This window comes from Peromyscus californicus, unplaced genomic scaffold (assembly GCF_007827085.1).
Source record: "Peromyscus californicus insignis strain IS unplaced genomic scaffold, ASM782708v3 Scaffold_20__1_contigs__length_68692818, whole genome shotgun sequence".
NCBI lineage: Eukaryota > Metazoa > Chordata > Mammalia > Rodentia > Cricetidae > Peromyscus > Peromyscus californicus.
Window position 1 is genome coordinate 25,577,702 of NW_026294503.1, and position 16,431 is coordinate 25,594,132.

The following is a 16,431-nucleotide window of genomic DNA, read 5'->3' on the forward strand; positions in this document are numbered from 1 at the left end:
TCTCTCCTCAATAAGGGGAGAATAGGAGAATAAAACTACTGTTTCCGGTCTCAAATCGGATCCCTGGGCTGAGCTTCCTTTGTTCATGTCCCCTGCCGGTACTCAGTAACTACTGAACTATCACCTTACTTTATAAACTGTTAGGAAATAGGGAGAGTGAGAAAACATAAGAGATGAGTTATAATCATAACGATGTATACATAAATATGTATACATCAAAAAGGGAGAAATCTGAATAGAGCTGGGCATGTTGGCATGTGCCTATAATCACAGTGTTCCAGACGCTGAGGCTAGGCTGTCACAGTTTGAGGCTGCCCTATTAGGAAAATAGAAAACCCACACTCCTACCGTAGCTTTTGCCCTTGATTCTGACCCCAGTTAGTACTTCTCTCTCTGCTGCTCATTCCGTGTTCTTTTGGCCCTTGGCCATTTCTCAGCTGATGATAGGTTTCCAAACATGAAGGCCTAAGATCTTGACCATTCTGCCTGTATGTAGTGGTTTCTGTCATCCATTATCTTTTACGACTAGTTATGACAAAGCTAAGAGATGCTCCAGAGTCACACCTGTCTTTCCCTATTCTATAGTAGCAGTCCCGATTACCCTTGACAGTCACAATTCATTGCCTCAACCAGTTTGTAGCCTTCCTTTTTCTGACTGTGACAGGAGGACCTCAGGATTCCTAGGCTTCTGTTTGAACTTCCAAATCAGTAGAGATGTTGTTGAGTTCTCGAACAATCATTTTTTGCTTGGGTTCTGAGACTGTCCAGCCAGTAGAACCAGAGTTGCCATGCCATAGGGTGGAGTGGGGGTGTAAGCTGCTTACCAATTGTAACAGAGGGGATGAGACTAGTTCCTTTGCCCCGAGCCTGTCCACTCTGGCTCTAGGAGAAACAATGTCTGATAGTCTCTGGTTGTCAGTATCAATAGAATGCCACCTTGGCTAACCTCATGAGGTACTAGAACCGAGTCTTTCAGAGATGACTTTATCATCTCTTTCTGGATGATAAGATACATGGTAAGAACCTTAAATCCTGTTAGTTAGTGTCAACCTGCATCAATGCACTGCTTCATTGTAACTTCTCAAGTGAGATACCATGGCAACTAATAAGGCATCCATGGATGATAGAAGCATGGTGGATGGCAAAAACAGTTCCAGGTCAGAGTGTCTTTTGACTTGAGAACTCAGACATGACCAGGAGTGGTTTGGATAGTTGCCTGGAGTCCTTCCTGTTTTCACAGTATTGCCGGTGTGAAAGGGAGAGGTGAATGAGTTGATCCTTTCTGTCACTGCCCCCACTTTGACCCCGTGCAAGATGTTTGCTACTGTGAGCTCTCTGCTCCTTGAGTCTGTGAAGTTGAGATAAAGAGGTTTTTGAGCTTGGGGCTTTGAGCCACTTGGAGTTAAAAATGCACTGTTTGTTAGCAACAGCCACAATCTCCCCCCCCCCCCCCCCCCCCCCCCCCCCCCCCCCCCCCCCCCCCCCGCGCGCGCGCCTTTGTTATGGACTTTCTTAGACTGAGCACTTAAGAGTGTCTGAAATGGTGCCCTCAGTATTCATTTCATTAGATGCTTCCCTAACATCTGATAAGCTTTCTTCCAAGTGCTTACCATAGTGTGTCATAATCTCTTTAACCAGTCAAAGAGTACTTGTTTCCCCCACTAGAACCCAAACCCCAAGATAGTAACAGGGACCAATTAATTTGATAATCCATATATCTTCTGATGCCTAGCACAGGGTCATCAGTAAATTACTGAGAGGATGAATACATGAATAAACCAATCATACATATTTTTTATAATGTTGTCGAAAGACTATTCCTCCAGAACAAACAAGTAAACCCTGAAAGGCAAGACCAGCATTTTAGTTTGTTCTCTCAGGGAAGCGAGAAGCCTTAGCTGTATCCTGAGTACACCATTTGTTCCTGTTGGTCCCAATCTTAGGGTGGGTATAGTGCCCTGGGCTGATTTTCAGCAGAAGTACTTAGTAACAGATGCCTGAAGAAGGCAAGCTGCCTTATCTATCTGGTTGCCTCTTTTGGTTGTGTTCTGACAGGACTGGTCATTAGAACCAGGTCAATACATAAATGTTTGACCTTACCCTTTTCCTGTTTTCATCTAAGCGGCTTGAAGGAAGAAAGGTGTTCCGTGATTGTACTGCTCAGTGGTGCTGTTACAACTCCTTGGCAAACTGTAAAGTCCACTCCATGTGTCATAATGAACCACAAGGAAGTATTTTCTCTCGAGTGTTTAGTTAGAAGTTAGACTCTTGCTAACTAACAATGCTAGGAAACATACCAAACTACCAATAATTTGGTCCAGTAAAGGTTAGTGTACACTCTACAATAGCAAAAGAAGCTGGCATAAGATGAAGGGAACACTCCCATGCTAATCGTCATTGAAGGTATATGAGTATTTCTTAAGCATGAAAAGAGTGTAGTAAAATATAGAAAGTGTAGAAAGTCTCCATATGTACATGCAGTAAGGGTATCCACAGTGAAAGCATAGTGCTTCTCCTTTGAGACATACCTTTTAATAAAATTTTCACCAAGCCCTTTTGCTACATATAGGTGGAGACAGTGTTAGCCTATATTAATGTATCCTGTGTATGACCAGTTGGATTGGTGGTGTGTCATAAGTGTGGGTCAGCATCCATAAATGCTTCAGTGCTTAGCATAATGCCTAACACTCAACTGGGACTCAGTAAATATTTGTTGAATGAGTATTCTGAGAACAATTGAGCCAGTTCTCTGTATATTTCTAGCATGAACCAGGTCCCGTAGCTTTAGATCCAGCTAACAAGAAATGAGACTACTGAATGTTCTTACGAAGCAGAATAAAAGCAAACTTTGTTCCACTAATGTATGCTGTACCGAACTTCTAAAGGCAGACTGGAAAGCATTGGGTATTTTGTATTTGGAAGCCAGACGTCTAATTGGTCATTTGAAAGTCAGTCAGTCAGTCCATCTGAGACTCTCAGTTCAGTTACAGGAATGACTAATTTTATACTAGATTCTCACATGATTCAAGAAGTGTGTGAATGACTCAGACCATTAATATCTTACACTCCTGTGATCTCCCCTCCCAGTGAAATGATGCCTGTAAGGCAATAATGGTAATTGCAGGCGGAGGAGATCTTGACTTTGCCCTGTGGCAATAAATGACACACTTTTGAGTAATTACACATGCATACAGTATTGTACAGAAGAAATGAGGTGTATTATCATCTTACAAGTTTATTAATATTTTTAGTCGAGCATAGTGAAATTAACGCACAGGTTCTGCCAGTACCCCAGACAAACAAACAAACAAACAAACAACAGCTTCTGTTTGGAGGAAGGACTAGCCACCGGAATAATTCAGTCAGCTCATTGATTACCTGTCCCCTGCTGACATGGAGGAAATGCTGCATTGGCAGGATTGGGTTTTAGTTAAACTGTAGCTAAGGGGCCAGAGAGATGGCTCAGCAGGTAAGGGTGCTTGCTACCAAGGCTGACAACCCGAGTTCAGTCCCCCAGACCCACATAGTGGAAGGAAAGAAACAACGCCCAAAAGTTGTCCTCTGGCCTCTCACCATGCAATAGAACATGCACATGCCCACATACATTAACTAATAATTTTTAAAATGCAGTTAAATATTCGTAATTGGTTTTTGAGGCAAAACTGAGCAGTTCATTGAAGAGTGTTTGGTGATTTGTGTGGTTTTTTTTTGCATTACTGCCTCATCTTTTTGAAATGATTCATTGAACAAGGTCTGGGTGTTTGGTATGAGCTTTTGTGCCTTGCTCTACACTCGCCAGAGTCCCAGATGACTCAAACGGAGTCGCATGGGCACTTCTCAATCTTTATTTAGCTCAGCCTCTCTGAGACATTTGACACATCTTAAAATTCCTTCCCAAATTTTTGGGGCACTTTCTTTGGTTATCTTGTTAACTCTTACAGGGTTTCTTTTTTAACTCTTCTAGCTGTCTGTTAAATGTTATATTCTCCAAGGTTCTATCTTAGTCCTTTTTGTGTTTCCATTTATTCAGTCTCCTTGGTGATCTCATTCATTTCCATGGTTTTCCATTAAAATCTATTCATGGAGGCCTCCATGTGGGTGTCTCCAGTCTTAACTGAGTGCAGACCTGTGGATCCAGCCTCTCTGCAGATCTGTCTGTGTAATGTTAATCACAATAGTAATTATGACAATAATAACAGCCCCTCATTATAGAATACTCTATCAGGCACATGAGGGCGTTATTGCTTTATTCCATTTGTTCTCAGCAACTTTGTGAAATGAATACTGTTATTTCTACTGCTATGAGAGGAAATCAGAGTTGGATGTGTACAATGGCTTTTCTAAGGTCATTCAATGAGTAGCAGAGTCTCATTTCTAAGTCTAGAGCCCAAATTTTTAATCTTAACACTTTAGATTCGTATGTCTAGGTGGATCCCATTATTGTCCTCTCCTACACACACCTTCTGTTGCCCTCCACCCCACATGAAAGGACATTTCAGGAGCTGGAGATGGAGCTTGGGGTGCAGCTCTTAGCTAGCATGAGACAGACCCTGGCTTTAATCCCAAGCACTAGATGTTCACATACTGTAGTACACAAGTACTTATTTTTTTATTGTTGGTTGGTTTTTTGAGATAGGATCTTAGGTAGCCTACATTGGCCTTAAACTACGTGGCCGAGGATGTCCTCGAACTCCTTGATCTTCCTGCTTCCACTTCCTCATGCTGGCATTACAGGAGCACACCACTGTGCCCAGTTTCAAAACTACTTTCATATATATGGAGGAATCAAACCTGTAGTCTTCAAGCTGGTCTATTGTTTGACCCCTGTGTTGTTTTAAAAATCAGAAAGTGCTCCTTATCTGGATTTCTAATTTAAAGTCCAGAGTCTGCAGTCTTCTGTAGCCATATGGATTGGAATAGCAGTTTTCTCTTACTGTTTATGATGTCCTGGCTGTTTCCTGAGGCTCCTTTGTGTAGTTTTCCTAATCCAGCTCTGAACACTCCAGTGTCTGGTAAAGACTGCTGTGCTCAGCAGGGTGGGGGTGGCACACACCTTTAATCCTTGCACTCAGGAGGCAGAGGCAGGAGGACCTCTTGAGTTCCAGGCCAGCCTGGTTTACAGGGCAAGTTCAAGGACAGCTGGGGCTACATAAAAAGCCCTGTCTCAAAAAACCGAAACAGACCACTGAACACCCAGCTCACATCTTCATAGTCCTTGATTTTTTTTCCAAGTGAGATCCGTGACTTACTTGCTTGTTGGTGTTTTTCATTTATGTTTCCCTATTGCTTCCTTCTCCATCTTCAAACATGTTAAAGTATCTGTGCTGATGTTGGAAGAAAAGGAATGCAACTTTTGATCATCCACCATATGCCAAAGTTTAAACATGAGAAGATGTTTGTTGTCTAGACATTCCTGAAGTATATACTCCTGGTTCCTAATAAGGAGATTACGAAAACCCAAAGGTTTCCAGAGGACCGTCTGACAGCGCAGCCCGAAGTGGACCCAGGGCTGTTCTGCGGTCCATGCTCCTCTCACCCATCTCACTTGAAGCAGCTACTATCCTCTGCAAATGACGCAGCTCCCCCTGTTCCCCGTGACTTGGTTCCTGCTGCTTTGCTCTTCCTTGCCGCTAAGATATCAGAACTCTCTTAGTTCTGGTTGGCTTGGAAAAGGAAGAGAGAGAAAGAATCGGGAGTGAGGAATGCCACAGAAGAGAGGGACAGTTTTTCTCGAGACAGTCAGCTCAGGTTAGCGGTAGTCTCTAGAGCCCACATTGACTGTCCCTGTCAGACTCTCCCACCCCAGAGCCGCTCCTGACCGCCTGACCTGCTGGCCAGGGTCATTTCCTGGCAGGCCGCGGATGCTCTGTCAGTGTTGGGGATGAGTAGATTACGAGAAGGCCAATGAGAGAGAAGAAAAGGAAGTAATCTTTGCCATGCTAGCCATAGCTATTTATCAAGACCTTGTTTCCGAAAGCGGGGAAGATGGTATAATGCAGGCATGTAACCTCTGCTACTGAGGAAGCTGAAGCAAGAGGATGCCAAGTTTAAGGTCTGCCTGGGCTTCAGAAGGGAGTTCAAGGTCAGCCTGGGCCATTTAGTGAGGAACTGCTTTAAAATAAAGAGGGGAAAGAAGGCTTAGGATGTAGCTCTGTTGTGGTGTATTTGTCTAGCGTGTGTTCACCTGGTATCCCAGATGAAAAAGAAAAAGAAAGGGAACATAAATAAATAGATTGTTCTACTGCCTTTTGTTATATATTTTTATTGTAATTTATATAGTATATGTAATATTTTAGAATGGATGGATAGATAGCAGATAGATGGATTGATAGATGGATGGATGAAAATGTGTGTGCTTGTGCTTTGGATAGTTGACAAGTTTCATAAATATCAATAAAATGAGTATTATCAGCTTTAAAAGTTTTATTTAGCCCTGAAAGGGTGGAACACTTCATTCTACAAAGTGTTTACTCATTTATTCATTCATTCTACAAAGTGTTCATTCATTCATTCATTCATTCATTCACTCATTGTTTTAAATCAGTCTCCCTTTAGCCCAAGCTGACCTTCAGTTTACTGTGTACCCTAAAGCTATCCTCAAACTTGAGGGCTATGCTCTTGCCTTAGTCTCTCAAGTGCTGGGATTTCACACATGTGCTACCCAGTTGAAGAGGCAGACATGAGTTGGCTTTTGTATAGTGCTGTGGATTTGCACTCAGGACCTTGCACAGTCTAGTCAAGCGCTCTACTGCTTGCAGCTCTAGCCCGTGCTTCAGGGTTTTAAAAGGTGTTCTTTACTAAACGTGTTATTTCTACCACCAGCCATTTAATTTTGTCTGATTTTTAATTAAAGTCAAACTTTAACCGGAATATTTATCATTGTGGAGGAGGCTGTTGATATGCCATGTTATAGAATCCATTTGAGAGACTGGAGACATGGTTTAGCAGTTAAGAGTATTTGTTGCCGTTTTAGAGGACCTGAGTTCAGTTCCCAGCACCCATACCAGGCAGCTTAAAAACCACATATAATTCCACCTCTGGGGGGAATCCAGCACCCTCTTCTGGCCTCTGAGGGGATTGCATTCATGTGTAGAAAGACTCAATCACACCATATAACATACAATAAATAAATAAATAAATAAATAAATAAATAAATAAATAAACCTTTGAATAAAATGTTTTAGATATTAGTCAAGAATTAGCAACATGATTTTATTTCCACCAAAAAAATGAATAAAATTTAGGCTCTCTGAGGGCATTCAGTTGATCTGAATCCATCATGACTAATAACAGGAGAAATGAAGACACAGACCACCCAGTGAGAGGACTGTGTGTTGGTGTGCGAGGAGACAGCCTTGTAATTGAGAGACTGTGCGGTAGCACGTCTGCAGTGGCAATAACTCTCATGGCATGGGCGAAGGGCTGCTCATATAGTAGGAGGACCAGATGATAGCAGCAGAGAAGATGGCCATATATGGAGAGAAGTCCACGTAATGGTGTAGAAGAAGATGGCTACAAGCCCAGTACAGAAAGCAACCCTTATGACCCCCTGATCTTATATTTCTGGACTTCAGAACTGTAAAAGATGCTTAAGCCACCTAATAAATCTTGATGCTTCAGCATGACAGTTTGTCGAATTGACACATGTAGTGAGGCTTAATGCATTATAGCTGGGCATGTTCTCATGTTCTCATCTCAGATCCCTTTCAAGTATTTCAACTTTGTCCTAAAGACTGAGGATCACCTTTTTCCTCTTGTACTATAATAACACACATGATCAGTTACACACACACACACACACACACACACACACACACACACACACACACAAGTGATTCTATTCTCCATTATTGCTTTTAAAAGTACAGACAAAACAAGAAGCAATAAAAAGAAAGATACCCTTTTGTTGCAGTGATTGACACATAATAAGCTGACTATTTTCCAGGCTACCATTCAGATTCCTCGGGTATGGGAATCCTATTTGCACTGGAAATGTGATCCAAGTGCCACAGTGGACTTTCATAGAAGATGTTTGCTATGGTAAAGTTTGTGCTTCACAACTTCCTAGAAGTTCTGGCTACTAGAAAAGCACATTTACATCACTAAATTTGGTTTATTCTGGTGTTGCTAATCATGTTTTATATTGAAGTCTTGTTGACTTCCAGTGATGGTTCCTATCTCCATCATCACTCTCCACACACATCCCAGTTCCCACCCCGACCTCTGTTTAGTGCTTCAGCAGCTATTGGAGTTGAATCATAGCAACTGCAGGAATTGCGTTTGCTGAGTGCATTAAGGACTTTGTTGATAAAGAACATTTCTTTTTTCTCTTTATTTATTCTTCTCTCATACAATACATCCCAAATGCAGTTTCCCCTTCATTTACTCTTCCCACTCCCACCCCCACCTCCCCTCTCCCCCAGATGCGCTGCTCCTCCGTTTCCCTTCAGAAAAGAGCAGGCCTCCCAGGGATGTCAACCGAGCATGGCATAACCAGATGCCGTAGGACTAGGCACCAACCCTAGATCAAAGCTGGACGAGTTTTCCTTATCATCTGCTCCTATCAGCTGTTTGCTCATCATCCCAGTTCATGTCCTAATTTCAGATTGGTCAGATACCTTAAGAAGGCTCATCTGATTGCCTTTCTGCAGTGCTGCCATTAACGTCTTAGGTGAATGTGAGCTCATTTTCTTTTGTAAACCTAGAAAGAGCCTGTAATCCTTCTCTACAAGAAGAGCACTTTGGGTTTTAGATTACCCTGAATCTTGATGCCGTAGTCTGGAATTTGTCTCATCTTATTTTGTCATGTGTGGTAAAGGAGGCTAGCTAGGCACCCTCGTCTCACAGCTCATATTCTCATTAATATGTATTATTAAATTGCCCTTTTCCCATCTCTTTTTTAATTGAGCTTTATTAGTGCTTTAGCCTTTCAGGATATATTTAGAAATTTTTATTAAGTATAAAGCTCGTCATTGAAACACAGCTTGGTTGTTGATAATAGTAGTTGATGGTGAATCAAGCATGGTCAGGTGACCAGTAGAAGACACTTACTTCTTTCACTCTGTTACATAAGTGTGAATTGGGGACATTTTTGGTATCCTGCTTGAGTTTTCATTTCTGCTTAGCTAATCAAAATCATAGCAATTAAGTCAGGCAGTGGTGGAGCACACCTTTAATCCCAGCACTCGGGATCACATGGGAGGCAGAGGCAGGTGGATTTCTAAGTTTGAGAGCTGGTCTACAGAGCAAGTTCTAGGACAGCCAGGGCTACACAGAAAAACCCTGTCTCAAAAAGAGGGTGGGGGACAAAAACCCATAGCAATTAAGTGAAGTAATCATTTCTTCTCTGTGACAAAAGATGCCTTCCTGTGATTGGTAGGTTTTGGGAGATTAAATAAGATCAGGAATTTTCTTTGGGGGGGTGGAAGTCCTTTAACATCTTTCTGTATTTCTTAACTTTTTAAAATTAAATTAATTTATTTATTTTACATCCCCTCAGTTTCTTCTCCTCCCATTCCCTCCCCCAAGAGGGAGACCCTCTGCCTGTCCCCCCCCCATCCACTCCTGTTCTGTTCAGAAAGAGGCAGACCTCCCACAAATATCAACAAGACATGGCATATCAAGTTGCAGTAGGACTAAGCTGCTCCCCTTGTATTAAGGCTGGGCAAGGTGACCCAGTATGAGGAATAGAGTCCCAAAAGCCAGTCAAAGCATTAGGGACAGCTCCTGCTCCCATTGTTAGGAGTCCCACAAGTAGACCAAGTGACACAACTGTCACATATATGTAGAGGGCCTAGGTCGGTCCAGAGATTGTGGAAGTGGCCAACCAATAACTTGTCCAGCCTCAGACCCCTGCCATGAGAATGAGCCTACCCCTGACACTCCCTACCTGGAGTGCCAAGACCCAGAGGCTGGATGACCCAGAGACCTACGATAGACTCAAACACGAATAGAGGGGGAAAATAATGCCAACATAATGATGCCTAACAATATTTCTTAACTTTTTAAACTGAGTATTAAAAAGAGCAAGTTTAGATGCTCTATAAGCTATCTTCCAGCCCAGAAGTTATATATTCCACTAATATTAATAACAAATTGATAATTTTGGCTATTATTAGGTTATTACATTTGGTCCTATTAAGATTAATTTGAATTATTTAGAGTACTACCTCCTATCTATCTGCCAGGTCCTGGCAATATAGTGAAAAGCCAGACATCTTTGAGAGAATTTCTGTTTCATTAGGAGAAAAAGATAAAAAGAAGAGCATGTGTATTGGCTGTCAGCACAGTGGTGAGCAGAGCAGGAGAAACAGAGATGTGGTTAGGAAGCAGCTAGAATCTGAGGGAGGAAGTAGAAGCAGGCTCTCCTCCCCCCAGGTGGAATAGAAATAGGAAGTAAGGCCCAGAGGTGGCTGCTTTTCCAGCTGACCGGAGTTTGATTCCCAGCACCCATATGAGGTGGCTCCAGTACCGGGGATGGGGTAGGATGGGCTGTCTGAAACCTCTAGCCTCTGTTTTAGACACCTGTACTCACATGCCCATACCCACACAGAGATACATGTATATACACATCATTTAAAATAAATAAATAAAAATCTTAAAAAGGAAATAGAAAGTAACTAGGCGTCAAGACCTTTCTCCTTTTCCTGAATCAGATTCTGTGGACATCACTGCTAGGCCAAGAGCCGAATCTCAGTGACATTTAAGATTTTCTAGTAGAGGCTAGGGTATAACTAGTGGTAGAGCATATGCTTAGCATGGGACAGATTCACCCCCTGTACCAAAACAAAACCAGAGCTAATGGTGGTAGCCCCAGTGCTGTGGATGAGACCTGTTATTTCTGATTTTTATTTCCTCGTCTGTAATATGGAAGGTTGGGTCATCTCTGGTGAGTTCTGAGAAGATGAAGAGCTCACTTGCTCCTGGCAACAGCTCCTTAAGTTTGCCATCAGCAAGTTTACAGGTTTACTCTTCAAGATCCAGGTGGTTGCATTGCCAGCCACCCTCCCTGTCTTTTGTCCTCTGTTTGTCCCCAGGGGCCTAGGTAGTAAAAGCCAAAGTTGCTTATTATTTTTTCCTCACTAGAAAACTTGCCGTTTGCATGGGAATGCTAAACGGCAGTGCTTGGCCTTAAAAGGCTTTTGCAGTCAGAAATTGCTGAGGGATGAGTCGGGGGTGTGAGTAGTGAAAACATTTAAGACATCAAGCAAAATTTGTATTACTTCATAAAAAAGAAGATGGCTTTCCCAAGCCAAATCCTGGAAGGGTGGACCCAACCTCAATCCCCAGCTGTACTGCTGATGTGGGAGAGACTGTTTAGAACCAAGGTACTGTCAGCCATTCCATAAAAACAAAGTGAAAATCACGAAGGTATGGGCAATTCTCAAAAAGAAAAAGTGACTGGAAAGAAGGGCCAGGGGCTCTAATAGAGTGCTGTTGCTGCTGCTTCTGAGTGTTTGTTCTACAGGAGATGAAGATGTAATGAAGTCAATTAAGACAAATCCAAGAACAAGATAGAGGAGTAGAGATGTGATGGTGCAAACACAGCCAGATGTGATTGGGGCAGTGAGTCAAAATAGAATGTTCACAATCCGATACGTTGGCTATTTCCGCATGGCTGAAATTTTTTTTTTTTTTCGTTTTTCGAGACAGGGTTTCTCTGTGTAGCTTTGCGTGAAATTTTTATAATATTTAGGGAGAAGAGCATCCATTGAGAGTTTGGCTTTGAACAGAACAAGCAGGACACTCACTCCTTGTTAGGCCAGGTAACTGTGGAAGGTCGACATTGAAGCCTTAATTCCTATTGTTAATGTGGGAGTCGCTGTCACCAGCTGGTCAAGGACTAGAAGACACTGAGACTGAAAGTGGGCAACCACTGTTGCACGTAGGGACGGGCCGAGCAGACGTCAGTGAAGGAAGAGCAGTGGTGCCCAGGTCTGGACCAGTAAGTTAATGGACGCAGTGACAGGCTGGGTGTGGAAGTCAGGGGAAGCATAGCCAGCAGGTGGGGAGTGAGGCCAGCACCTTCTCTGAGTAGTCTTGTCTCTTGGGAGAATCTTTTGTCTCTGATACTGTCTTTTGAACTGAGATTAACAGTATCATGTCACCCTTCTGATACTCTGTCTCTAACTTAGATGAATTTGTTGTCTTCCTTAGGTCAAAGAAGAACGTCCAGAAAAAGTGCCAGACTTAAAATTACTAGTGGAGAAGAAATTTTTGGCTTTACAGGATAAGAATTCTGATGCCGACTTTAAGGACAATGAAAAGTTTGTGCAGTATAAGCAGCAGCTGAGGGAACTGAAGAAGCAATGTAAGTCGGCCGCTTGGCCTTGGCCTCTTGAAATGAGGGTGCTGACCTCTGAGCAGTCCTGCCGCACGGGCTCTGGAGTGTTGGTTCTCTGCTTGCTCCATCCTCTCCTGAGTGCCTTGTCTTGTTGCAGTTTTGTGTTTGTCTAATTTCAGTTCCATCGCCTGTCCATTTCTGAGAGCCTACAGTTCCCACAAAGTGTCTCACGGCTGGGGAGGGGAATTGGGAAACAGAATAAAATGGGAAACCATTGTATTCAGGAAACGAGGGTAATTCTTTCCAAATATGAACTGTTGTGCCAAGCTCTGAGGTATGTTTTTTCACATGTGCTGCTGTGTAGCATCATTGGTGAAGCTTCCTCAGCAGAGTCTTCTCAGATGGGATCAAAGGCCCTCTGACACTGTACCCTGGCTACTGTTAATTCCATGTGACTTTTAAATTGGCTTCTATTTGAGATGACTGTTGTATGTAGAGTTTTTAACCATCATAATTTTGACTTGAAAATGAGAATCAGGAAAATCATTCATCACACACACACACACACACACACACACACAATCTTAGAGTGTACCAGAAATAATATGTCTCCTTTGCCCAGTGGAGAACCAGTACTCCATTCTTTCCTGGTTTTCCACGTGGCCCTCAAAACAGTGTCAAGTGAGCTGCATCTTTTTTAGTCTTGGCATCTGTTTAGTTGTGTAGGGTTTTTTTGTTTTGGTGTTTGTTTGTTTTAGGATTGAGATTCATTTATTCCTTAAAGAATCGTATAGAAGAGCAGATAACTTTTCCCCTCTTTAACGTCCGTCTTCTTTCACGTTCATTTGTGAAAGAGCAGGGATGTTAAATGTGACATAAATTCCGTTTGTGTCCTTCCATGTACTCAGTGTAGCGACTTGTGTTTTAAAGTAGGCCTTCTTCTAAATATGAGTGTTTTCTTTAAATTGCTGCTGAGATCTCAAAAATGACTGAGCAAGCTGCTTCAGTTTTGTCTATTTTACAAATAACTTAAGTTTCACAATTTAGAGTGTTTTGCAATCCTGCTGAGACGCTTGCTGTTCTGTACATTTAAACAGTAAGTAAGCATTTTCCCTCTGTTGGTTCTTCATTGAATATTGTCACTGCCAAAACCTTTCTAAAGTAATTTTGTACTGTTCCCCCAAATGGAGAATGACCCCCCGAAGAGAGATGATGGGACTTCCAGTTTTCATGTTTGTCGTAGTAGACACATACTTTTAAGTTCAGTGTACTTGGATCTACAGATTATGACAGACATAACATCAAGTCAGAATCTCTTACTTTAACAGTATTTCATAATAAAAACTGAGGGGTAAATATAAATAACATCTTTCTTCCTTTGTTACTTACTCACAAAGTTATTGTTCTATGAAAGAAATTATAATGACTTTTAGAATAGTATGGTCTTGGGGAAAATTTCTAATTAAGAGCATGTAATGCAACAAAATCAGTATTGAAGTTGTTGTTATTATTTCTTTAATGTGTGCAGAGAGAAAGAGAGGAGAGAGAGAGAGAGAGAAGAAAGATGTGTTTCCCCAGGTCCAGCCATACACATCATCTGGATAGTTAAATCTAATGACAAAGTAAATTTATATTGAAAGGAACGCTTCCTTATGTAAGAGTTCCCCATGCATTGCAACACTGGGATGAACAGAACTTTCCCTTTAATTTCCCCTAAAATGTTACTTTTAAAGGTCTACATCTTGAAAGGCAGAGCAAACAAAATATCTTTTAAAGTGCTATGTAAGATGCATTTATGGTGCTTGCAAAGTGAAATTCTTAGCTTAATGTTTTGAGCACTGCCAGTTAAATTTGCACCATGTCTGATAGACTTTGTTTTTTAAATTCTACTTTGCTGTGAGAGTCTTGATGAGGACCAGGCTCCCACAATGATTATGAGTCCAGATCCTAGGTATACTGTGACTTACTACATAGGCCAGTGGATCTGTTTTGAGATATGCTCTGGAGTTAAGGAGTTGAAATAATAATCTTTTGTTTTTAAAGATTGGAAAGTAGAAGTGAGAGACAGACCCTTGCTTCTAGTTACCTATTTTGATGAAGTAAAAACTGAAGTGAGATCCAGGCAGAGTGGAGGAGCCTGTAATCCCAGCCTTCAGTAGGTAGAGGTGAGAGGATCACTGCAGTTTGAGGCTAGCCTGGACTACATCGTTAGTTTCAGCCAGCCAGCGCTATATGGTGAGACTCTCTCTTAAAAGATAAAAACAACTAAAGAGTGTATGTAAAGGGTTGTTCTTTCATGAAGACAATCATGATATTTTCTCCATGTTCATTATGTGAGGTATAATTTGCAAGGGATTTAATTTGTCAACTCCTAATTTAATCAAAGAAATGTCAGGTCGTTCTTGAATAGGGTTACTCAAGGTGGAGGAGGAAAGTGGTTGAGTCTGGTGGGCAGGACTAGGCGCACTCCACTGCAGTCACAGTTCACCTTGCTATAGCTAAGCAGCTGCTTCTCAACCTTTGTGATCCCATGTCCCTTTAACATACTGAAAATACACTTGTGAGGTCCCAGACTTTAATTCACATGTGTGTGTCTCTTAGTAGTTATCCTATTGGAAATCAGAGCTGAGGGTTGAAAGATAAGAATCTACTTTAAGAACTCTGCCCTTTACATATTAGGTATAAACAACGTTTATGTGAAGTGTAACTATTCCCCAAACAGAAGGAAAGTTTACTGAGACGGTGTGTTGTTTCTAATTTTTGCAAGGCTCACTTCTGGCCCACAAAGCAGCTGGACCCTCTTTCTTGCTTTTGCATTGCACTGTATAGCTTGTTCTGGTTGAAAAAAAGTAAGGTCTCACACATTGTTGTGGCAGTTGCGTTTTCAGACCAGCAGAAATTCCCATTTTGAAAATACCAGATCTGGGCTGTCTGTGGTACAAATTCAGCTGGCAAACTAGCAATAGTTTTTATACTGTAATTATTGGGGGGATTTTTCAATTGTTGGGATCAAAACAGGGATAGTACTTAGTGATGTGAAAATAACATGAAAATCTGCTTTCAGTGTTTATAAATAGGTTGATTAGAACCCAGACGTGCTCGCTTGTTTGTGTATAGTCTGTGGCAGCTTTCACAATGTCATTTCAGAATCCCTATTGCATCACAAACCACCGGCCCACTAAGCTTGTAATACATGCTATCTGGTTCTTTACAGAAAAAGTTTACTGATTCCTGATCTAAACTACATCCAGAAATAAGAAGAGTTTCTTGTTTCTTTTTAACTCTAGATTCCTTGCCCATCCACCCTGCCAAATACCATCCATTTATCTTAGTACGTTCAGAACACTGTAATATAGAACACTCGTTGTACATTAATCCATGCAGTTGATAGTCTCAAATGAATACAAGTCGGGAACTTAGTACTTGGAAAAAGACAATATACAAACATAAAACAACGTGAGAACCATTAACATAATAAACCAAAAGCAAAGAAAGTGTCAGAAACACGTATTATGTGAGGAAAGTCAGAACATTTCATCTGGCCTGCTCATATTGCCTGTCAGCGGTAGGCAGTTGTTCTGTGGAACGGTCTGTTCAGAACTTCCCGAGGGTGGGTTTAGACTCAGCAGGAAAGAAGATGCTGATGGATTGCAGTGGGAAAGAGGAGGCAGTGCAAGTGCTAACGTTTACCATCCCAGAATGTAAACCTAATGGACCAACTATTGCTTAAGGACAGCATTACTCCAAAGAGTAATGTTTTATTTGCATATAATAATGTTGTAGTGATTATGTCTTGTAGATAAATTAAATATCCATCTGGCTTCTTTGAACACATCATTTTTATCCCTTGGATACCTGACAGCCTGTTGTGGTTACTTTCCTTGTTGTTGTGGTAAAAGCACCTGGCAGAAACAACCTCAGAGCAGAAAATTATGGTTCAGTTTCCGAGATTTCAGTCCATGTTCATGTGCTTGGAAATGGTGATGACAGCAGTAGCATGTGGAGAAGGCTGTTCACTTCTTGGCTGATAGGGAAGGGTGCATGGCAGGACAAGACCAGGGCCAGGGACAAGATAGACCCCAGATCTGTCCCTGGTGACCCCACCTCCTAAGGTTTCCAGAACCTCACAAAGATGGGGACATTAGTGT

The 16,431-nt window shown here is 41.8% G+C and overlaps 1 protein-coding gene across 8 annotated transcripts in view; it reads left to right on the top strand.

Moving 5' to 3' along the window:
* Positions 1–16,431, top strand: part of Nsmce2 (NSE2 (MMS21) homolog, SMC5-SMC6 complex SUMO ligase) — a 228,301-nt gene that overhangs the window by 68,831 nt on the left and 143,039 nt on the right. For all 8 annotated transcript variants that reach the window (XR_008220493.1, XR_008220494.1, XM_052747878.1 and 5 more), the window contains exon 4: positions 12,157–12,310. Coding sequence is in view for 6 of the 8 variants with exons in the window: in XM_052747878.1 (XP_052603838.1) it covers positions 12,157–12,310 (154 nt within the window). In the remaining 2 variants the exon portion in view is untranslated. The remainder of the gene's footprint in view (positions 1–12,156; positions 12,311–16,431) is intronic.